Source organism: Stegodyphus dumicola, chromosome 4 (genome assembly GCF_044657685.1).
Source record: "Stegodyphus dumicola isolate Sdum_Otavi_A_Nest chromosome 4, ASM4465768v1".
Classification (NCBI taxonomy): Eukaryota; Metazoa; Arthropoda; class Arachnida; order Araneae; family Eresidae; genus Stegodyphus; species Stegodyphus dumicola.
Genome location: NC_140771.1, coordinates 35,822,610 through 35,848,534, shown reverse-complemented (window position 1 = coordinate 35,848,534; position 25,925 = coordinate 35,822,610). Strand labels below are relative to the sequence as shown.

Below are 25,925 nucleotides of genomic sequence, written 5' to 3'. Positions count from 1 at the left end.
GAAATATACATACATTTATGCAGATTTTTCATTATTTAATTTCTCCAAATATAATGCAGGACTCTAACATTTTGTGGCAACAGTTTGAAAAGTGAGCCGACATTTATGAGTCCGACGCAAAATGCCAAAACGAAACTAATAGTCCTTCGGGATTCAAATCCCTTTGGACTAAAAACTATAGCTATCCAATCCCGAGCAATTTCTGTCTTGATTATGAATTTAAGTTAAATTTGCCATTTCACAAAATGCGTAGTCCAGGCTTTCAAGTGAAGCTATTAAGAGATGAAATTACTAGAAAAGGCGCAAAATTAGCAACAGAATGTCAGAAAGGCTTATTATTCATAACATTTAATTTTAAAACATATGAAGAGACACAGTCTTGAAATATCGTAATTCGAGTAAAAACAATTATTAACACCTTTTAGGATAATTAAAAAGCATTATATTCTTAATATTACGTTCATTTTCGCTGCTGCGTAGCCAAATTTCTGTTTTCCTGTGCTCATTCTTCTAGCCATTTTCTTAGCTAGGCTGGTGCGTATATCAGTTTATTTAATAGAGCATAGAACCACCGTAATACGCAGCAAAGTTCTTTAAATACTAGTTGACTTGCTTACTTTATTACCTTCTGGCAATCTGGTTTCTACAGCATATATTTTTACAGTATAGTTTCCATTAATTTAGGACAAGAGGTTAAGAAAATTTGTTGTAATTGTTGGAAGTTATCTCACTTGTCTGACAGTAAGATCAGAATATGCTCACAAACTTCATCGTGGCAAGAAGTGCAAGATTGTGCCTGGCGTTGGGAAGGACCTTCAGCACTATACAGGTGGCAGTACGACTTTGCTCAGTTCTCCCCCCCCCCAATTTTGGCGGAGAAAGGGCCAAAGGAGACGGGTTGTGGGTCTCCCAACCCTCTTCCCTTACCACCAACCTTTCGAGAGGATTTTCAGCTCGCCGCATATTTAGAGGGTCCCCATGCCGCACAGACACTAACAGACACTACAAATTTACAAACAACAATGCATTCTCCGGTATTCGAGTTGGAGCCCATTGGTACGGTAGTTAGCATCGCTAACCACTATCCGGTTGGACGCTTCAAGAAAAGTTTTATATTATATATAATTAATTTGTGGCTTTAAAGAAGAATCAATGGCATTAATTCATTGTCAAATATGCTACTGAAGAACTGCATAACCTATTTTCTTTATTAATGGTTATTATTTGAACTTGCGCATTGACATTGAATTATGTTCAATAAATTGCGCTGAGTTAAATGGCCTAAGAAAGCTATGCCGCCCATATCAGTGTTCTGTACCATAGCTTTTACTGCAGTTTCGTCTATCAGGAATCGCATTGAATTCGAGTGAATTAGAGTTTAATTCTGTGAGACCTAACCCATTAACATTTATTGGAATAAGATAGAGATAAAATAAGATTTTTCTGAAAATCAAATAGATATCATAATTAGCCCAAAGAACGTTAGCCCAGAAGGGCTATTAATTTCGTTTTTGCGTTGAAATCTTTAAATGTCTGTCGCATTGTGATAAAACAACTCTACCCAGAGCCATCGAATATTGAATAACGTAACTCTCCGCCAAATATGGGCATCTAGAAGCCCTAATTTGGAATTTAGAATTTGTTTTATTATTGATTTCATATTTTGTAACATTTAAACAATTTTTTATTAACAAACTGAAGGATTTCAAAGCAAGCAATGGCAACGTGGTACAGAAAAAACATTTTTATCTCCAGCGCGCGAGACTGTGTATCGGAAATTCTAAAGATATGCTCATTTTAAAGTTATTTTGCTATATTGCTGTTGAATTGAATTTTATGGTTTAAGTGAATAGAACATTTAATAAATAAAGGTTACACACAAAATGTTAAAAAAAAGTCCCTTTGGGCGTAATGTAAAATCTGAAAGCTGTCAGCTTTCTTTATTTTTTATTAGTTTTTTTATTATTCTCTTGGTCCATTTTCCGTTATGAAGTTTTCGTTAAACGAGCTTTCATCCTATTTTATTCATACTTAATTTCTCCTAAAAACTGCATGACTGGTTTCATTTACGGTTTTTCTTGTAATAGCTACAACTATTGCTATATCAGCACCTCATTTCATCAAGCAAATCGGCACCTCATTTTAATTTCTGTCGAAAAGTTTAAAAGAGATCAAATAATGCATGATTCTTTTACGGAGCCTTTTATTGCTCCCAATGCAACACTGAAATTTGGATACTAAATGTCCAATATAAAAGAAATGAAAGAGATAGTTTAAAATTCCGAACTTTGCTGTAGAAGAATTATAACAAATCCATTTTGCTAATTATAGGATACAAATATTGAAGATTGTAAAAACACAGATTTTCACCAATACCGGTGATGTCGAGGAAAAGCATTACATAATTCCAGAGAACTTTGGTGATAAAGGTAGCATTAAATAAACATTGTTTCTAAAGAATAACTGCAACTAAAACAAGTGTTTTCTTTATTAAAAACTTTATTAAAATAAAAACTGGTTTCACCAGTGGCCGAGTGTTTAAGACAGCTGGATGCTCGAGTTTAACCCTGCTTCGATCCTAGTTGAACCGTCGTGGCTGCGCAGCTGGTTTTCATGATTTTCCTCAAGCTCATAAAAACACTGTCCAGTTTCTCATATAAAGTTGCCCACTAAGGCCTCCTTTCCCTAATATAGATAGCTCATGTGCTTTGCCGTATTCAAATAACCTAAATTAGTCTAACGTAAAACAACGCCTAAGTTTAAAAAAAATCTAAAAGTCTGTAGTACTTGGTAGTAAGTAAGATTTTTGTGAAATAATAGTAACCAAACTCTTCGTTTGTCTATGATTATTTATTACTCATTTGCACTTATTTGTCGACCAGCGGTCGAGTGAATAAAATCAATGAAGACAATGAGTTCGACTTAAGTTTACATTCTGTGAGTAGCTTGGCTACATGGGAGGTTTCATAATTTTCTCCATGTGTAATATGAATACGAAGAAGTTTCCATCAGAAGATCCTCCACGAGGGCATCCCTCCCTTCAGACAGATACTCCTAGAGTGCTTTGCCATGATCTAGTAAATTAAGTAAATTCATATGAAACGTAAATATGATCCATATCCTCTTAAAAAGCCTTCCACTAAGACGCCTTCTCTTAACCAGATCGCTGTTTCGTGCTTTGCTCTTAATTAATTAACCAAACAAAATCAAGAACTTTTTAATTATTTGCGACAGAAATTAATATCACATATTTTGTGTAATTTTCATTCTGTTATTATTACATAAAATTTAATAAATGTATCAAATTATATAAGTTTCAAACGATAAATCATTGCAATTAGAAGAAAATAATGGCATCCTGAAGCATATCACTTTTACGTTTTAACGTACGTTATCTACTTGGATATGAACACCACAAGAAACGAAAGACGTAAATAAAGTCTTTCAGTTAAAAACTGTAACTGTTACGCTTAAAGGAAGAATTAACCTCGTTTCCAGTCATGGCGAATCGACAGGCTGCATAGCCGTCTGTTGTTTTCTCCGAAAGCAACGTAAAAAAGAGCTTATTTCCCTCAGAAATTTCTCTATAAAAAATTTTATCTTGAGACAGATAATACCCGTATTCTTTATCGCATTGAATTAAATAAATAAACATATACATTACCTGACAATGGGGATATAATTTTGGTTGCATAATCTGCAACTTGCAAGAAATACCCTGCTGAACGATTTGCATAAATGACCTGAAATGCAGATTTGCCATATAATAAGCTAAAGAGATAAAAGCAAAGAAAACATCAGAGATGTCAATAAAAATGTGAATCTGTCGCCACGATAAATCCATTTTTCGAGCTATGCCTAGTTGAAGAAAGGCTTGGCAGCTTATGCTGAAGTCACTTTCGACAATCAGACATTTTCGCGAAGAATTTCATTTTAGACTTACGATCGAGCAGATGGTTGCATCGAAGCTGAAATAAACCTATACGAGTCTATTGTGCAAAGGATTTTGAGAAAATGGTTTGGAGAAGGGGTTATGAATCGTGCCAAGGTTAATGGGAAACCTAGACAGACGTTAGTATTACATGGAAAGATTGCTATTGTTTGCTTGATTTGTCCCAGCGTGAGTAGGAAGACAAACTGTAACAATTTGTTCAAAGCATATGTTCATCCATCCTTAAGGACATTGTCAGCAAGCTAATTTTCTCTCTACCTGGAAGTGATATTTCTATTATCGCCGAAAGAGGTGGTCCTTTTTGATAAAAATAACCTTGTATATTCCATTACCATATTGCGTTAACTTTTTGAAATTAAAATCATTTATTTATGTATTCATCTGTCTGCGAATTTTCTTCATATTCTTCTCACTCTTTCATGATGCTGAATTGCTGAATATTTTCCTCAGGCAGTATATAAGACAATTATCTCTCTTTTATAGCAGATGAAAAACAATATTTCTGAAAATATTCTTGGGAAATGAGAAAATTTATCTTCATTTGAACATATTAAGATTATCTTTCGTCAAATTAATTAAATAACTGAATAGATAAAAAAGAATTCCATATGATATTGAGCAGGTGGATACCTGATGGATCTTGAGTCGCACATTGCCCCACCGCCGTTTTCTATGCAGGCGATTAAGTCAATAAAACTTATTACTGACTAAATTTCCGAATTCGTGCCTGTTTTTTTAGTTCTGATCTTCTTCGGACTACCATTATGCAAAGATTATTCTAACAATAACAATAATCTTTACAAATCTAGAAATAACTGGTATTTTTTGCTTCATAACACATTCTGAATACTTGCTAAATATAACGTACACTGTATAAGTTCATACAAAGGAACAGCTTATATAGGCTTTCCATAGTAAATAAGTTCCCCTACTGAAGTAATGTCGTGCGCTAATATTGCGTAAAATTACCTTGATACTACTTCAGTCTCCACAGTATCTAGACATTCTTATTTCAACTGAAAGGGTTATTCTTTAGTTTTGGTTGCCATTACTTTAAATTACTACAGAAAACTTGTAAGTTAAGATCGTAGTTATTTCTAGAGAAACCTTGTAAGCCAAGGTTTCTCTAGAAATAACTACGATCTTTGATAAGTCTACGTGAGGTTAAAAATATGCGAATATTTTTGAAAAGGTATTGTTACTATCCCGAATGTAGTCGGCTTTGAAGTACTTTATATTTAAGTACTTTTACTAGAACGCTAAGCTGAAAGCATCGTAATAAAGAAAAATGATATGGAATTACTATTCTTACCGGTATAATAAGCAGGTAACAACCTTCTTTGACAAGAGAATGTTCTTCCCCAATTTGGATTTTCAAGATTGTTGCAAGATCCATCCAACGTTCGATAAACAGAACTTCGGTCACATCGGGGTGCATTCTGACCGGACATACAGTCATTGATGGCCTTTTCGCAGTTATCTCCCTTTAACTTCCTTTTAGACAATGTGTTTACAATATGTTTCTCACTTAGGTTATACCTGTACTCAGAAGTAGAAAAACAGTATTTTAATAAAATATTTTGTAACTTGTTTTGAAACGAATCTATAGTACTGAATACACTTCCATACATATATTATTAGATTGCTGGGAACTACTAAACGGTTTAATGCAAACTATTACAGTGCTTCCGCGATGGCAGTTTCTGACCATACAAAGAATCCATTATTTTGAAGATCCTTTCCATTAAGTACAAAGTTCGGCTGTGGATGGCAGTAGACCTACATATAAGAGCTGACTTGTAGAAAATCTAGTTCTGCATACCAAGCAAAAAATCTTAAAAGATATAAACCATCACTCTGACTGATAATCTACGGCCACTTGATTTGCCTGTCAGGCTTCAGTCCCGCTACTAACAGTTCGCCTGTAATCAGATTGCGGTTTTTTCTCTGTTTTCTTACTGTTGGATCGATATCGGGATTACTTCCATTGCAACAAAGCATAAAAAAGTATCTCTATGTCAAGATAAAACTCGTGTTATGATAAAGAAGGAATTGGCTAAGCCTCAGCTGAAACAAGAATCCGCTTGGCATAAAGTGTTGCTGTTTGTTTAGTGTAATTGCTGCCAGTTCCTTAAGAAGACAACTAGCCATCAACTGCACTATTAACAACTGCAACTAACAAATGTCTTTAAGATGCATCAATTGTATAATTTTTTGCGCATCTTCCGTCACAAGGGAAGACTACATCCGATTAGGGTAACTCGTCAGAAATTATTACGAATGAGAAATTCTGTGTTCCCCGCTGCATAACCTAGATCTTGCAAATGTTTGCTGTCGCTTGGCTGCATCTTCGAGATATTCTCCAGCAAAGGCAAGCTGAGTAAGGAACTAACAGAATTCTTCATTTTTAACACAGCTCATTTCTTCAGGAATAGAGTTCGAGTCTATCTGAGTTGTTGATAAAAGATTATCGATGTAGCTATTATTTATGCTTCACAAAGATAACCTTAAATTTATACGAAATTAGCATTCATGACCTACCATTAAGAGAATCAGAGATTTCCCAGCAATCTAATGCATTTAAATATGTGTGCATAGTCATTAAAATGAAGAAAAATAAAACTTGTTACTTTCTGTAGATACTGCTGGTGACTGCCTCAAAAGGAATCTGTTTGTATTCGTTGATATAGACCAAAGGATCCGTGTTCTTTCTCCTGAGAAGGCTGAGATCGGAAACTTTAGTCTTCAGTACCCTTCCTTTCAAAATAAAACAATGGTACCAAATGTTTTAGTTTTGTTACGTAATAAATTCATCACAGTGATCTTTATTAGGATAATTATCTCCTAAAACTATTATTTAATGGACATATAGGTCAAACGTTACGTTTACAAAAATTTCAGTAAAATATTTACTATGGGAAACGTAACGTAAAATTACTTAAGATAATACTTAACTAATATTTTATGAATTACCACATACATAATATTGAATAAATGTATAAATATATATGAAATAAATTTATTATTTAATTACTACAATTATAATTGAAATTAATTTACTAATTAGTACTTTTATGGGATATAACTTAACTTTCAATACACTACGTATTTCTTAAAATTTAAATTCTTAAAATTAAATACACTACGTATTTTCTAATTTTACATAAGATGTCACTAAGCTTTGACGATCTTTTTGGCAACATATATTTGTATTTAATTTTCATCTTCAAATATTTTATTTAATTTTTTAATTTGGGAAAACGTTACCGTAGAACAGTAAAGAAGAGGTCCAAAAATTTTTATTTGTCTGGACAGACTCTATCTAGCTTTCATCTTTTTAATTTAATACATTGTAAGTCGTTATGTGATTTTAAAATTACGTGTTGCCTATAATATTGGGTCATGTAAAATGTCTCCCCAGTTTTTTTAGACTAAAGTGTTGATGCCTATATAACCAGCTACACTCACCCGATTATCTCAAATGAACACGTGCTTAAAAGGTGACATTCAGCTTCCATTATTTGTGAAGATAGTTTTCTAATTCATTGCTCGTATAAAACGTTATATTGATTTGAAAATGAGTGAAATATCTGAAGAAATACGCTATATAATGCTTTACTGTTTTACTATTAAAAAGTTGACACGCTCCAAAAATATGCCGAAAAATTTGTGAAGTGTACCGTGAGAATGCGGGGAGTGATTGAAGGACCCAAGAAGTGTTTGCTCTATTCCGTTCCGGAAATGTCGATGTCTAAGATGCACCTTTGTCTGGGCAGTCAATCACTGAAACGATCGATGAAATTTGGCAACTGGTGGGGCAAGATCGCCCTCAAGCTGTCAGGAAATAGTTCAGTTACTAAACATCAACCACATGGCAGTTTGGAATCATTTGGAAAGAGCTGGATTGTCGCCAAACAAGGTTATGTTGAGTGTTTGGTGAGATTGGAAAGTAAATTGTCCGTTATGAGTGTCTGCAACCAGGAGAAACCTCAATTCGGCCCTGCGCTGTGCACAACTCAATCGTTTGAACGAAGCAATCCAGAAAGAGCGACCAGAATTGGCAACAAAAAGGGAGTTGTGTTCCATCATGACAATGCGCGGCCACACGCATCTTTGATAACTTATGACAAAGTGAAGGAAACTGATTGAGAAGTTTTGATGCATTCACCGTACCCGGGCCTTGCTCCGTTTGACTCTGTTTGGTCTCTGAAAATCTCAAGTGCCTGACCCCAGCCACCACCCCAAACTCTTATTGGACAAGACGCAAAAAGCCTTTTTGCGCACCAAAAGCTTGAGCCCGAGGCCATTTTAGTGCTAAAACGGACGAAGCGATGGGCGAGGGTAGAATAATTTGCCATATTTGCAAAAAAAAAAAAATTACAAAAATAAGAAGCAGCTTCAGAATATACATGAGATTAGAAAAAATGGTAGGATTCGATGTGTAGTCGATAACTGTTTAGCAGTACTTTTTGTCGTTAGATGAATATCGAAGTCATTTGTCAATAAGCACTTTTTATAGGATATAAAAGTTAAGAAACAAAGTAATAATGCAAAAAAAAGCATAACTCCAATTGACAAAATCAAATAAACGATGTTATAAGTGCTCTCAAAATATCTTATAACTTTATCTAATTTTTAATCGTAAATGAAGAGAAATAAATGCCTAGACTTAGAAAGTAAAAAATTAATCTGACTACGAACAATTTTGATTCCAAACAATCTCTATATATCAAACATTTAATAAATGAAGGGAAGGTTATTTATTTAACAAACAGTTCATTTTTATGAAAAAACAACTAGCTTTTACATTTATATCGCTTTTAGAAACACTTTTGTTTTTGTAAAATAAACAGCTAGTTCATGAAAACTGCGGCAGGCAAGTTTATTCTACACAATAAGTACTATTTGTTGACATTGCTGAAGAAGCAAATCCTTGTTAATGTCTCCTGCTATATGAAATTATACAACGAATTTCCTAAATATCAGTATAGCGCTACGAAATGCGATGAATACAGATGCTTCCAAATGGTATTTACACATCATAAAGTTTATCGATTCCAATTAACATGATCTAACAATTTAGATAAAAAGCGGCGACATATTTTCTTATACTGTTATGCTTGTTTTAATTGCAAATATTTTGTTAAATTGCACACATTCACATTAACACAAGACATAACCAAGGGCAAAATAGTATATTCCCCTTGACATAACTCAAACGAAACAGGTAATGGAATTTAAGCCTGACGTCATTAACGACAACCAATAAGAAAAGGTGTGGTGGCTGGGGCCAGGCGCTCGTCTGAAAAACTCTCTTGATAGTAAAAGATTGGCCGACCGAAGCGCCGCTGAAAACTACTTGGCCAAGTTTTTCGACTATAAACCACAGAAGTTCTACACTGATGGAATTACCAAGTTACTCGAAAAATAGCAAATGGACATAGATAATAATGGTCAATATCTAATTGATTAAAATTGATTTTCAATAAAAAAATGTTTGTTCGAAAGCGTACGAAAAAAACCTTGGAGACTTTTTATATGGTCCTCTGATAAAAAAATGTACCGGAAATTTTAGTTTAAAGTATACAAGAAATCATTCGCAAAGTTTTTGAAGAAAAAGTTTTGATTTACATCACCATTTGGCTACAACCCAATATTTAATTTCATTTTATTGTTTGCAAATAAATTCTTTTCTAATCAGTTTGAAATTCCTTAAAATTGTGAATATAACTGAGTATGCATTAAATCTTGCTTTCGCAAAATTAAATGTGATACAAAATAGCTTTGTCTAAAAATGCAAGATTTGTTAAATAGTTAAGGTATTTAAGGTGAATTGCGACCCGTCTCTACTAATGAATATTATCTCGGTGAAGTCAGAGATGGTTGTTTAACAATTAAGGATATTATTGATATCTGAAGCATTTTTGAATCTATCATTCCAAAAAATGATATCTTCTAATATTATTTGTTTAGAATATGAAATATCTATATGATTATCAAGCAGTTTTGAAAAACTATTTCAGTTTTCAGCATGTCGCTTCTTAAACTGTTCCAAAAACGTTGCATTTCTTCCAGAAATAAAAATGTGTTAAAATTTACCAGATGTCTTTCTTCTCAACTTCTGTCCGTAAAATGCTTAAACAAATAATGATCAAACACGGATTGACAACGCTTTTATTACAGAAACATCTCAATGATTAAAGAATAATGCTCTAAAGATGAAAACAGTTTTGAAAAGACCACAACAGGGTTGGTAAAGGGAGAGTTTCCTTTTATTATCTTGGTGATGTGCATCACGAATTTTTACAAATAGACCGAACTGTTAACAAAAACTATTATTTCAGTATTTCGCGGCATTTGCATGAAGAAGTGCTTAAAAATGACCTGCATTGTCACAAGATAACTAATATATTATGCATTACTTTGTTCATAGTGCTCTAGTAATGTATTAATTTTTGATCAACAATTCAATAAATTCGGCTTTGGAAACTCCGTGCTTACCTGGTTGTTTAACAATTAAGGATATTACTGGTATAGCAATGTGAAATTTTCTTTTTTCCATGGCTAAAAATGCCAATTCATATTCACTGTTTTGAATTTTATTTCTTGAATAAAAGGAAATTCACTGCCAGTCTTGAAGGGATTTCACAATGATGACTTTAAAACATATTTCGAAATTTGGAAAAAGCCCTGACGTAAGTGAGCTGCCATTAGACAGTATTATACTTAAGCTTATGTAATAAATATTGCCAAATCTTGTATTATATGAAATCTTCTTGATTCTTTCTGATCACAATAATGTATATTATTCACATTTTTATATTAATTATTCAAACTTGCATGACAATTGGGAAGACAGTCATTTGTTCTCGTAATTCTGATTTTCTAACTTCCGTATGTGAGATAAATTATTTAAGCCAAGAAGAAATAATTCAGAATTATAGATTATCAGTAGCTGAAAGATAAAAAATATAAACGTATAAAAATTTTCTGCGATCCATTGTTCAAGAAGCTAGAATATTAAAATAATTAATTTTAGAAACTTATATTTCGGGAATGAATATTATATAAATGATATATCATTTTACATTGAAACATTTGAAATATAAATACAGTAAAACGATTCACATAACTATAATTATGGGGAACTGTATTAATTCGGATCGCGTTTGAGGCCAATTAAAATTAAGATTCCAAATAATTTATATATGCGTTTTTATTTTTCGTTTATTTAAATAACATGGTAGATAAAACAGCAAAGTATTTTATTTTACGAAACTATTAAATTCATTTAAATGTATGTTCTTGATATGTTTTTTTTTTTTTTTTTTTTTTTTTTTTTTTTTTTTTTGTACACAATAAGAATAGTTTTTGTATTTCAATAAATATGTGACGTACATTGATCTCATTAAATTGAGTAACACGTTGGACATACACTGACGGGAAAAAAGTCCCAGAGCCAAGAAAACATTATTGTAAAGTAATGAAATTTCGGCAATACATTTGTCTAGGTAACATACAGGGTGTCCGAAAAGTCTTTCTCTGATTACATAAATTGATAACTCAGGCTAAAAGTAAGATAAAAATATGAAACTTGTGTCGAATTGTTTACAAACTATCAAAGTTTTTTTTTCTGTTTTAGGTTCGCAGTACGTAAGTAGTGGATGAGGTGCAGTGCCCAAGAAGCCATGTTAACCAATCAGGAGAAGGCACAGTGTGTCCTGTGGTACCATAAGACACGATCATCAACCACAGTGCAGAGACACTTCCAGACAACATTTGGAAGGAATCCACCTGATGTCAAGAGCATTAAAGCCTGGTATGAGAAGTTCAAGAACACAGAATCGGTTGCTGACCTTCCGAGTTCTGGTCGACTAAGAACCTCAACAGACAGGGTGGAAGCTGCGAGGCAGTCTTTTCTGCGAAGTCCGAAGAAATCGGTGCGCAGGGCCTCACGTGAATTACAGATACCAAAATGCTCTCTCCATGACATTTTACACAAACGTTTATTGTTTCGTGCATACAAAGTGCAAATCATTCAGGCCTTGTTTCCCAATGACAGTACACGTCGATATGACTTTGCGGTCGAAATGCTATCACGTATTGAAGACGATGATGTTTATCTCAGACGAATTGCCTTTTCCGACAAAGCGACTTTTTTTGTCAGTGGAGTAGTGAATCGCCATAATATGCGCATTTGGGGTTCACAACCCTCTGGCGAGGTCATGGAGTGCACCAGAGGCAGTCCAAAGGTAAATGTTTGGTGCGCGCTATTGCACGATCGAATTATCGGGCCATTCTTCTTCGCTGAGACTACCATCACATCTGCAGTGTATATGGACATGTTGAAACTGTATGCTGTTCTTCAGCTGCTTCAGTATCACCACCCCGATGTCTTGTTTCAGCAAGACGGTGCACCGCCTCATCGGGGTTTGGACGTCCGTGCCTATCTCGATATGACCTTTCCTGGGCGATGGATTGGTCGTGATGGGCCAACGGTTTGGCCTCCACGCTCTCCTGACATAACCCATTAGACTTCTTTTTATGGGGTTATGTCAAGGACGAGGTCTACCGAACACGTGTACCAGATCTTGAAACCCTGCGGCAACGGATAACCACAGTCGTTGAATCGATCCCTCCAGTGATGTTGGCTAATGTGTGGACGGAAAATGAATATCGCCTAGATGTGCTACGTGCTACCAAGGGTGCTCATGTGGAAGTTTACTGATGTGTGAAAAAACTTTGATAGTTTGTAAACAATTAGACACCAGTTTCATATTTATATCTTACTTCTAGCCTGAGTTATCAATTTATGTAATCAGGGAAAGACTTTTCGGACACCCTGTATTTAATTGATTAAATTATCAAGATCACAGGTTATTGTTGGTTTGTGCAATAGCACTGAAGGCGTAATGAGTAAGTTTCCTCAAGCACAGTTTTCATTAAAGAATCATAAGTCAAAAAATTAACTACGAAATCTTTATTTAATAAAATAGGATAATTTTAACTAACAAAACAACAACAAATAGTATAACAAAAAGTAATAATCTTCACAGACATTAAAACACTGAATTATCGAAAAAGAGATAATTTACATAGAATCATCATCAGTCCTAAATATCATCAGGCTTACCTATTAGGCAATAAAAGAAAGAAACAGGAACATACTTCGACATAGTACCTTATCAGGGTCAATGTTCCTTCTAACCTTCTTCGGGAACATGCAAGGACCTGACTCGGAACAGAGAGCTTACTAAAGCTATGTTCAAAACTGTGGGAAGTAAACAGGATACACAAGAAGGGTATACAAAACCCTTTATTTTTCTCTATTTACAATGACTTCCGTACTTCGGAATACACCGACCCGCTACTTGGGGTCAAAACGTAAAAGTATAAAGATAAAACTAAACTCTAATTTAACTTTAGAATAATAAACGTGGAAGATTGGCCTTATATTAACAGGAAGCGTATGTAGTACAGAGAACTGTGAACACTACAATACGTTTAAAATTTATCAAGAGGATTAAAACCTCTGGCCTGGAAGTCAACAAGCAACTGCGTAACTTCTAAGGTAAGCGGCCTGCTTCGACTCACTGCTTCCTCTCTCTCGCTTGGCAAAAAGCCACAACTTAAATACTTGGCGTTCGCCAGACAAACTTTGCATAAAAACCTTAAAGCTTATAATTCTGGCCGGAAGTAGAAAATAAGAAGTGATAGTAAGGATTTAAAATAAAATAAACGTTAGTAAAACTTTACATACTTCCCGCCAGAGTTAATTAGTTTGAAACTGAGGTCTAAAACGACCTTGTTCAAAACTTTTAGCTCTAGAATCTAACGCGAGGCCAATCTTTTACAAACATACTTCGCTAGAAACTAGAAATTTAAAAGAAAGAAATTTGTTTTTACAATAGCAGCTCCCAGGATACACAATTTTTTTTTCATCTGTACTGCATCCAAACAGGAGCTCTTATTCAAATCTGGTTCCTTCCAGAGATCTGGAAGGAAAACTAGTTTAATGAAATGTTACACAATGAAATGGCAAGTAACATGTATAATTATATTTCACTTAACATTCTTATTTCATTCATGACTATTTTAATTATCTCTCCCCGTGCTCTCTGACAGGTGTTGTAAAAGAACACCAAACACGAATGTGTTTCTGTCTACGTGTTCCACACTTCCTCCTACAATCAAAACACTAACGTGTTAAAATTCAACATAACAAGACCTCTTAACACACCCTAATTTCAACTCTAAACCCTGAGGTACAATTCTGAAAGTGTCTAACTCTGAAGTGTAGCGTCAGAGAGCCTAACTACATCATTCAACCTTTAACACATATTCACCATGATCTAGACTTTTTACAGTCACACAAATAAAAAAAAATTTTAACATTCACTTTTACCATATCACGGTATTTCTTAACATTTAAAATAACAGTTCACATTGTATATAAGAACATATCAAGATGCCGTTAATTTACACATTTTGAAAACATACATTAGTAGTACATTGTTAACTTCTATTCTTTTCAAAGCAAGTGCCAATTCTTTCTACATTGAAATACTACATTTCAAAAAGTCTTTCAGACTAAAACTTCTTTCTTGCTAGAATGTTTTAAATGAAATTTATACAATAACTTTTTACAATATTTAAGTCTTTACACAACGCTATTATACATCAACTTTAGTTTTACGCGCGAGTAATTGAAAAACATAATACCAAAATCGGTAACAACTCATTTCTCGCCCTTCTGGCGATAAAGGTAGACCTCGCATGAGGTAAAACTTCTTGAAATCTGCCACTTGCAGTAAGAATGAAAGATTAACTTAAGTTTGCAAAGTAACATAAAATTTTACTTATCTTTGTGATATTCGGACATCCTTTTCTGGGCCCAGTCCTTAAAGGTATTGCAGATAGTTGTGTGATTTATCCTCCTTCTTGTACGGGCTCGCCCTTCAGTGCCTTCCTCTGGAAGCTTCCTTTTTTCACCAGTTCGGTCACCCTTGAATACCTTCTTTTTCTCCTCTGCTTGTGGTCTTGGCCGTTTGATGGCAGCTGGTCTTGGCGGAACCGGGAAACTTCTTTCGTGTGCCTGCTTGGACCTCGTTGCTGCCCGTTCAAATTTTCCTTGTAACTTTTCCTCCGCCTCTGATGGCCCTTCCGCAGTTCGGCGACATTTGCTGCGGAGAGTCCTGTCGGATGAGTAAATCTTCCGTTTTAGAGCCGGGTTATAGTTGCCGTCATTTCTCCTGGTTCTCTTCACATACGTCGTCCTTCTCCCTTCCTCATTCTGGGGGTGTTCGTGAACTCTCTTTTCTGGACAGTGGAATGGCTTCTTTTTCTTGCTACCTTCAATTTTCCCGCGGGGAAATTTTCTTTTCACTTGCTCCTGCCTCTTAATGGCTTGCCCTTGTACTTTTCGTTTTTCCACCTCTGGAGCTTGTGCCTGCGGTGTCTGCCGTGCCGGATCCTGCAAAAGATCTGAAAATATTTGCATTTTATTACGATCGAAGTAGGGTTTGATTTGATCAATGTTTGCGGAGCAGGTTTCACCATTTCTGGCTTTTAACACTACTACAGCGTGAGTTATTTTTTCTTTAACATATGGTCCTTCAAATCGTGGAAAACATTTGGCAGTCTTATCTTCTGGTGCTGAAGAAAGTGAATGCTTAATTTTTAAAACTTCATCGCCTACTTTATAAGTTACTCCCCGTCGTTTCAAGTCGTAATATAATTTTTGTTTTCTCTGTGCTACTTCCGTATTCTTTTTTGCTTCTTTAATTAATTTTTCTATATCACCCATTTTAAATTCTGGGGCTCTTTGTTGCACATAAAATAATTTATCTAACGGCGTTATAATCTTTCTGCCTAAAAATAACTCAGCAGGAGTTTTGCCCGTTGTATCATGTTTTGCGGTCCTAAGGGCGAAAGCAAATTCATTGACATAGTTATCCCAGCTTTTATGAAAATTTTTAACATAACTACGGATAATTTTCACTATATTTCTATTGACCCGTTCCGCTATATTTGATTGCGGCCGATACGGGACCATTTTTAAATGACGTATGCCCAGTTTTTGGCACATGTCTTCAAATATATTACTTACAAATTGAGGACCATTATCCGATATAACTTTTAGGGGCGCCCCGTATTTTAAAATATATTTATTTAAAATAGAATCAGTAACTAATTTCGCGGAGGCTCGTTTTAAGGGAACAATTTCGGTCCATTTACTAAAATGATCAACCATAACAAGGAGATAGCGACTTTTATTTAACTGACTTTTGAGAAAAGCCCCAATAAATCGATGCCAATTATTTCATTTGGAAATTCGGATTTAATACTATTTAGAAACCCGGCCGGGCGGAAATAAATATAATTAACTGCTTGACATGTTGGGCAGGACTGGACATACACCCTTGTTAACTTTTGCAGTTCAGGAAAGTAGACTGCCTCGGGTACGCGTTGGATAGTTTTTCGAATACCAGCATGAGAAGCTAAAGGGCTGTCATGGAGCTCCTGCAGGATATTTAATCTAAGACTAGCTGGGATAACAGGTCCAAATTCGTTGTTGGAATTCGTAGTTTTTGTATAGAATAATAGACCATCTATTAGTTCCTAATGGGCCGCCCTATTTTTTATCGCCACAATATCTTGGTGGCTAAAATTTTCAGGATCCTTTAAATACTCATAAATGCTTCCAAACTCAGGATCCTTACCCAGTTCGGTTAATACAGTTTCTCGGGAATTTATTGTACATGCTGTGAGCATTGCCACCTTTACGGTATTACCTTGTTCATCTATTTTAATTCTTGATAGGGCATCTGCTACGATATTTTCCTTTCCGGGGGTATGCTTGATTACCAGATTATATTCTTGCAGCTTGAGTGCCCATCTTATTAACCTTGGGGATAAATTTTTCCCTAAGTACAATCTAGTTACCGCCGCATGATCAGAGTACACTGTTATCGGCGCCTTTCCAAAAGAAACTCGGAACTTTTGCACTGCTAACAGAACTGCAAGTGCCTCTCTCTCGGTCGCGGAATAGTTTCTTTGTGTTTGATTTAAAGTTCGGCTAAAAAATGCCACGGGCTGCTGATTTTGCGAAAGTACCGCTCCTACTGCATAATCCGAAGCATCCGCTGAAATTTCTAAATTCTCATCCTTTTCAGGAAATTTCAACACAGGGGCTTGCGTTAATGCTTGTTTTAATTTTTCGAAAGCACTATTGGCTTCGGCCGTCCACGAGAGTCTTGCCTTTTTCCTTTTTAATTTTAACAATGGTTCAGCAATAGCTGCAAAATTTTTTATAAAGGACCTATAATATGAACAAAGTCCTAGAAAAGAAGAGAGCTTCTTCGCCGTGGTTGGAGTCGGATACTTTTGTACAGCAATTATTTTTGATTCGTCAGTCTCGATTCCTTTTTGAGATATTTTGTAACCTAAATATTTTAATTCAGGGGCTGCAAATTTGCACTTTTCGACATTAATTTTTAGACCGGCCTCATTTAATAAAGAAAACACCTGTCTTAAATCCTGTACATGTTTTGGTCGAGATTATCACTAGTAATAATGATATCGTCTAAATAGATAAATGTGGACTTTCCATGAACAGGTCTTAACACAATGTCCATGCATCGCTGAAACGTTGCCGGGGCCCCTGAAAGGCCAAACGGCATCCGCAAAAATGCATAAGTGCCAGACTTGGTTATAAAAGCAGTCTTAGGCACGTCCTCAGGCCTAACCTTTATTTGAAAATAACCAGTCGTTAAGTCTAAAGTCTTCATATATTTGGTTGATTTTATGTTCCTTAGAATTTCTTCAATGATCGGTAACGGATATACCGGATATTTAGTTATGGAGTTTAATTTACGGTAATCAATAGCGAATCTCCACCTTTTTGGATGCGTCAAAGGATAGTCATTATTTTTCTTACATAAAACCACCGGGCTAGCATAACTACTTGAGATGGGCGTTATGATCTTTTTACGTAGCATATCGGTAATATGCCATTCTATAATTTTTTCCTTATTCTTATCATACCGGTATGGTTTTTGGCGAACTGGCATTGCATCTCCGGTGTCAATACTATGGTTAGTAACTTGAGTAAATCCTGGAATATCACTAAATAACGAAGCAAATTCACTTACCACTTGTCGGATTCTTCCTTGCTCGTCATTAGGGAGGTGGTCAAGTTTTAACATCGACGGTTCAGCCTTTTCTGCCTGAACTGGTTTCATTGTCAGCTTAAGGGACGCTTCATTAAAATCCAGTGTTGCTTGTGCGTCTGAAAGAAAATCTATCCCTAAGATTATATGTGCTTGCAGATTCTTTACTATAAAAAACATCACCTTTACTTGTTCGTCCTTGATACGGACATATAGCGGTACTTTACCTATACACTTACATAGTTCTCCTTGCGCCGCTAACACTGTCGTATTATCCGAACTATATATGCGGTATTTCCGAAAATACTTCCTAAAAAAATCTTCTGCCACACAGGAACACTGCGCGCCTGTATCCAGGAGTGCGGTGGCTGGGATATTATTCACCAACACTTCAATCTTCGGAAGAGTCAAATTTTTTACCATTACTGTATTTAACTTGAAGGAAGAGGGGTTTTCGTGGCCTTCGGATTTCCGCACCCTCTCGTCAGCAGAAATCCGTTTTAGTTTAAATTATTTTTCATTTCCGTGCTTTCCTTCTTTTTCCCCTGGCCTTGAGACTTTTTTCCTGGATTGCTATTGAACTGTCGACGTTCGCCGGCTGTTTTTGAATGCTCGGGTTTCCTTGCCCACTGATTCGCTTTGCTTCCGTAGCCGTGTGCTTGAGTTTGCTGTAGTCTTGGCATACCAAATTGGTTTCGCTGTTGATATTGGCGTCTTCTTTCGACGTCCGCCGTTCTTCTACTTTCAAACTGGATTGCTAGCTCAAATAACTTTTCCAGTGTAGTCGGATTTCTTAATTCAATAAAGTCTTGCACTTGGGGCAGTAACCTCGGCAAAATCGCTTGAATTATTTCAGGATCCGGACGGTTTCCATACAAGAGTTTGAAGACGTGAATTTTTCTTAAAATTAAGCTTGAGAGATTTTCGATTCTTTGCTGATATATACTGAAAAGTTCCGTTTCTAATTTCGCACGATCCCTTACAACAGGGAAGGCTTTTACTAGGGCAGTCTTGAAATTCTCGTAAGTATAGGTGGGACTTCCTGCTTGACCCAAGAGACTTCTGCCTATACATTTGAACCAGTTAAGCGCTTGGCCCCTCAAAGCGCTGGTAGCTAAGGTAACTTTTTGAAACTCGTGCACGGGGTAGAGCATGAAGTGGTCATCCAATTTTTCCAAAAAACTGGTTACCGGTGAGTTTCCATTAAATGTTGCTTCTGGTTTCATCGCTGCGCGCATGGTCTGGACGATGTAACCAAATCCTTCCAGGGTGGCAGCTGGCATTTCTGGATTCTGAGCCGTTTCTGCAGGCAGCACAGGTTCTTCTTGAAACTCGGCCATGGTTATTCTTCTTCGTTGGGCGCCACTATCAGGGTCAATGTTCCTTCTAACCTTCTTCGGGAACATGCAAGGACCTGACTCGGAACAGAGAGCTTACTAAAGCTATGGTCAAAACTGTGGGAAGTAAACAGGATACACAAGAAGGGTATACAAAACCCTTTATTTTTCTCCATTTACAATGACTTCCGTACTTCGGAATACACCGACCCGCTACTTGGGGTCAAAACGTAAAAGTATAAAGATAAAACTAAACTCTAATTTAACTTTAGAATAATAAACGTGGAAGATTGGCCTTATATTAACAGGAAGCGTATGTAGTACAGAGAACTGTGAACACTACAATACGTTTGAAATTTATCAAGAGGATTAAAACCTCTGGCCTGGAAGGCAACAAGCAACTGCGTAACTTCTAAGGTAAGCGGCCTGCTTCGACTCACTGCTTCCTCTCTCTCGCTTGGCAAAAAGCCACAACTTAAATACTTGGCGTTCGCCAGACAAACTTTGCATAAAAACCTTAACTCTTATAATTCTGGCCGGAAGTAGAAAATAAGAAGTGATAGTAAAGATTTAAAATAAAATAAACGTTAGTAAAACTTAAGATCCTTACAACCTGAAAAAGAGAAAGTACTAAACGAATACACTCCGCGTACCTAAGGTGAAAGTCAAATATACTGCATTGCACACGAACTTTACTTTCTCTTGCCAATATATATCTTGGCGCACGTTCGTTTCGTATGCCTGTCGAGTTTCATTATGCAAAATACCTAAATTTATGCTAACAGTTATTGCAAGCCCGAGATGACCCATTTAAAATGTGAAATGTTGGTACATTAATAACTAGTGCAAACCGCCAGAATTTTGATTGTAAACATGCAAACGTGCGTGTTTTGTATCGTACATACGCCAAATGCCAGTTTTGGTAGAGTTCCACGTCTGTTGCACTTGGTAGGTCAATACAGGGACGGGTAACGCTGGTTATGGATGACGCTGAAGTTGTCCTACAATGATATCCATACGTGTTCGTTTGGGAAAATTCTGGGAGGCCAAGACAACATGTCGACACTCTGTAGAGCATGTTGGTTACAACAGCTGAATGAGGGCAAGTGCTATGCTCTTGGAAAAGGTTTAATTACCAGATTGATGTATAAATTTGAACAGTTGGTGCGTGGGATAACCATGAGAGTGCTCCAACTGTCATACGAAATTGCTCCACGGATCATAACTCCAGCTTGTAGGTCCAGTATGTTTAGTCCGCAGACAGGTTAATTGTCGCCAAGCATCTGGCCTCTTTCTAACCAACACACGGCCATCACTGGCAACAAGGCAGAACATATTTCATCAGAAAACACAACAGATCTTCACTCCGTCCTCCAGTGAGCTCTAGCTTGACACCACTGACGTCGCAAACGGCAGTGGTCTGAAGTTAGCGGAATGCACTCCACAGGACGTCTGGCTCAGAGCTGTGCTTCAGGTAACCGATTTGTAAGAGTTCACTGTGTCAGTGTGGTGCCAAATGCAACTCGAAGTTTTACTGCAGAGGCAGTAAGATGGGCCACAGCTATACGCCGATCATGGCGGCCTTCCTTCTCAGTAGTGCCACATGTCCGACCGGAACCCGGTGCTCTTGAGCCAGTACCTCGCCCCTTGACCACTGTTGCCAACAATCATGCACAGTGGAAACATTTCTGACAAATCTTTCCGCAGTATCACGGAAAGAAAAACCACCTTCTCGTAACCCTATTATATGACTTCATTCAAACTCATTGAACTGTTCTTAATGTCTTCTTCGTCTTCTTAATGGCAAGGATAAATAACGTTCCTGAATTTTATAGCGTGTATTTAAAGCAAACTTGAGTTGCATGTTCATAGTGGCACTGTTTGCGTCACTGTTATGCACTTAGCGCGAAATTTGAATAGCCGTCATCATTCACATGTATAAACACACATACCAAATTTCGTTTATCTAGCACAACTCTTTCTTGGTGTTAGTTTTTTTTTTTTTTTTTTTTTTTTTTTTTTTCTGTCAGTGTATATCAAAATCATTTGCCAAATGTGTATCTATTCGGTAACATGATATCACTTATCATTATGTAGTTTATAAATATTAATATGAAAGCAATTATCTATTTGCAACCCTACTATTCTTTTTTTTTTCAGCATTGAGTCACTGCTTAACCACGATATATGCTTTATTGTATAAATAAGTAACATACTAATCATTTTATTCTATCACTTTGTAGAAATAAACTTTTGTTTCATTTTAGTTTAATATAACACCTTAGGGATCGCATTTTACTACAGTGATTCATATATAACAGAAAATTTAATTTTCTTCTAAACAAACCATTTTGAACAAAAATTACAGTCGCAATCTTATCTTCAAATATATATTCATACGCAGACTCGTGAAGGATTTATTGCTAGTGGTACGAATTGCAGCTATTCATTTTAAAAATATTATAACAGACTATAAATAATATGCTACGCGGATGCTTTCCTTTTAGCAATATTTCAACTTTTAGCAGTATATCTGAATCATTTCTAGTGTTTTGAATGGGCATAAATCGAGATCTTTATGTACTAATAGCTTCAATTATGTTAATTCATTTAAAAAAAATAAAAAATTTCAGTTATCCCGAACGATCTTTGAAATAATTCGATTTTAGTAATTAGATAACGTCTTCTAAATTTCTAAAATAATTTTAATGTTCATTGAATAATAAATTTTCTTATTCCTCACATTAAAAATTTTACGATATATAATACTGTGTAATTTAGTATGTAATTCAGCATTAATATCTTAAATTCAAAATTTGTGATTATTAAAAAATAACGTTTATCAAAAACTGCTTCTAAGATGATAACACTACTTAAATGCCTCTTAATAATTCAACAAATTAAAAAAATCTCTCGCTTTATTACATAACAAGAGCCACAATTTTTACCTTTCTCAACAAGTCGTTTTTCTAGCTGTCTTCTTGCAGGAACTTCTTTATTTAAGCATGTCTCGAAAATATTGTCGATATCGTCATCGCTGACAACATACGCATTGGCATCTTCTTGAATGCTTTCATTCTCGTCGCAGTTTGTACTCTTCGCTGATGATACTAACAAAATGCTAAAAAACACTAGAAGATATCTGAAAGAGAAAATAGTTTATATAATATTACCTACAGATTTTAGAAGGTTAAGAGCATACATATACTAAAGTTTTAGCATTTATCTTAACCTGTCGTTTCCTGCATTATTTTAAAAACATTTCTAGCTATTTAGAATATTTAGGTTCTGGCATTTCTTTACAGAGAACTAAATAGCTTTAAATGCAGGGGAAAAAACCAACTACCCAGTTTTGCTTCCTGATCCATTTACGTATAAATTCTTTCCGAAACATAAAGCAAAATTTCAAATGATGTAAGACAACATAAGTTTTCTGAAAAACTGAAGTGTAAAATTATTAGGCTTGTAATAAGTAATTAACTTTCATGAAGAAATTGGAAGACTATTCTTTTTAATTCCTTGTACGAAGTAAAAAGGAAGTATTGTAATCGCGAAAAGTTTCAGGCAGCATGTTTCAACGAAAACATCCATTTTGACCGCTATGGAATACAATTTAACGATGTTTTTGCGTGATATCTGCAATAAAAGACTCGTTTCCTCCAAAAAAAATTTAAAACTGCTTTAAAATGAATTCTAAAGAGTTTTCGTGGTATCTGTACGTACGTATGTATCTCGCAAAACTCAAAAACGAGTAGCCTCAGAATGTTGCAATTTTGTATATAGAACTGCTATAACATGTAGATGTGCACCTCGTATTTTGGTTGTAATCGACCGCACCAAACATATATAAATATATTTATATATATATCCACTCTGTTACCCGGCTCAGTGATCTCAGTTTCTTTACTCTTATATGTTTGTAAATCGTGCCTTTTTTGCCTTGAAAATGATTTAATTATGCTGTCCTTATCTTCCGGCTAAGGATTTTATGCCTTTAGGAAATCTGCAAGCAATATTTGTAGAATTATCAACAATTTAAAAACTGTTTAAGGGCGGTTAAACCTAATTTTTAAATAACATGGCGGACATGTTTGTTTACATTTGAAACAGCAGAATAGTGGATTTATTGCCAATCTAGAGAGACTAAGCTTCGCAACAACAAAGATAACGCCTACATTTATTATTGCAAATTAAATCATGCTTAATCCTTTCTGGAATTTTTTCGAGGAAATAAGTGTTTAACATTTACTTCGTGATTTTTAATATAGATATTTCGAGTTTTTATGTATTTTTGCCTTGTCGGGAAGTGTGAGCTGAATTAATTGAATGAAAAATACTGATTCGTCTGTGAAAAACTGTTTCCTTTTTTGTTTTTTGCTTAATTTCTTTTATACATCGTTCTAGATTTATTATAGTATTTGAATAGAACATGTGGCAACTATTAGATAATTCTTCAAATGATATAAATTTTGTGCATTCTGAGTTATAATATGTTTCCTTTTTTGTTTTGTTTGCTTAATTTCTTTTATACATCGTTCTAGATTTATTATAGTATTTGAATAGAACATGTGGCAACTATTAGATAATTCTTCAAATGATATAAATTTTGTGCATTCAGAGTTATAATATGAACAAAGTGTAACGCTGTTAAATGAACCTGGCGTCAGAGTGTCGCTATGGTAAACAAATAGAGTGAATTTTAAAGAGTGCATTTATTCTATTGTGGCTTATGCGCTATCGACGAAGTAGATTTAATTACTTCGTCGATAGCGCGTTTAAATTAATTCAATAAGTTTAAATGAAATGCAAGAAAAAATGCGTTTAATTTAATATTCCGTACAAGGAAGTCATGTGGTGTACACATCAGATTTTTTATTTTTAATAAAAATATTTATAAGGAGAAGAATTAACATTTGTCTCATTCTAAATATTATTAATGCAGAAAAATGCGTTATTACTCTGTAGCCAAAATATTAATTTACAGCAGTGAAAATGAGAAATCTGACTGCATGTAGGCTAATATTATAAATTTGAAATGAGATCATTTGATTGCTAAAAGAGCTTCAACGACTGTAACAAAGCCTGCATTAAAATGTGAACCAAACTGGATTGGATTATTTGATTGTGACCAAGCTCTTGAGGGCTATCTGCCTAAGGAGATCGATGCCCTCATGGAGGACGTTTTAAAAGAAACCGTCTCATATCCACGTTATACACGTAGATAACCAGGAAACCAACTATGCAGCCAGCCAATGTGTGAGAAGTCTCATTTTTGCTGGCAACAATATATATTTATTTTTTTCATTATTGATGTAAATTTATGCTCATCTGGATTACTGCTTTCAAGGATCTTCAAATCACTTTTGAAAAAATTTACCTGTTCCCTTAATTTTGAACTTTTAAACTATTGAATTGTAAAACTTCACTTTTTCACATTTCTTCATGAATGTTTTGACTCTGCAACTCCAAGAATTCTAATCATGAAAGTTCAGCATCAAGTATTGAACTAAAATCTCTTTCCATAGCGATTTTACCTGTTCGAAATTTAATGGTACAGATAGCGTTTTAATTGCAGAATTTGTTACGCCTATGTACAGCTCTTTCTGAGCACTTTTTATTATTTTTGTTTTTTCCACCTTCTTCCTTCTTCCCTAAATCTATCCACTATGATTTTGAATTTATGCAAGCTGACTGAAATTCCTAATCGTTGATTTTCTTCTTTCTCCTTTATGAATACAGCCAAACCTCGGTTCAGAAACTTGATTCTCTTCTTTCTCCTTTATGAATACAGCCAAACCTCGGTTCAGAAACTTGATTCTCTTCTTTCTCCTTTATGAATACAGCCAAACCTCGGTTCAGAAACTTAATTCTCTTCTAAATATAGTTCAACAACTGGAATGTTCTTACACGGAAACATATTTTCTCATACGAAATTCTGAAAAAGAATAAATCCATTCCTGGATTCTAGATGGTTACTTATAAAAGGGTCTTTCGTAAGAGAAAACTTGTGGAATTCATTTAATTAAAAACAGAAACACTATTAACAACTATACAATAATGTTGCATGTATACGAGTAACTGCTGGATTGAATGCGCACACAATCGATGATAGCTTGATAAATCACAATCGATGATTTATCTTACAAAAGAAACTCTTTACAGTTCTGATACTTTCCACAAAAGTACTTGTAAAGTACTTCTCAATATGACAGCGCACAATCAGTAGTTACTACTACAAACTACAAAGAAAGTTAAACACAACTCAATACAAAACGCATCTTAATAGCGAAGCTCACATAGGGATCTCTCAATACTGCGAATTTAAACTAAAAACCGAGAACTGACACTCTCTATAGTTTTTCCCTAGACCTCAAAGAAATCTCTATTATCATCCATTTCTCGAAATTACCGGAAGGTATATACGATTAATGTTACACATAAGATGCTGTTACAGTTACATACAGC

General features: G+C 35.2%; 1 protein-coding gene across 1 annotated transcript in view; it reads right to left on the bottom strand.

The window, feature by feature from the left end:
* LOC118182428 (immunomodulatory peroxidase-like) overlaps positions 1 to 25,925 on the bottom strand; it is a 95,920-nt gene that overhangs the window by 44,913 nt on the left and 25,082 nt on the right. The window contains exons 3-5 of the mRNA XM_035351770.2: positions 22,409 to 22,602; positions 6,583 to 6,709; positions 5,265 to 5,491 (exon numbers count right to left, since the gene is read on the bottom strand). Coding sequence (XP_035207661.1) covers positions 5,265 to 5,491; positions 6,583 to 6,709; positions 22,409 to 22,602 — 548 coding nt within the window. The remainder of the gene's footprint in view (positions 1 to 5,264; positions 5,492 to 6,582; positions 6,710 to 22,408; positions 22,603 to 25,925) is intronic.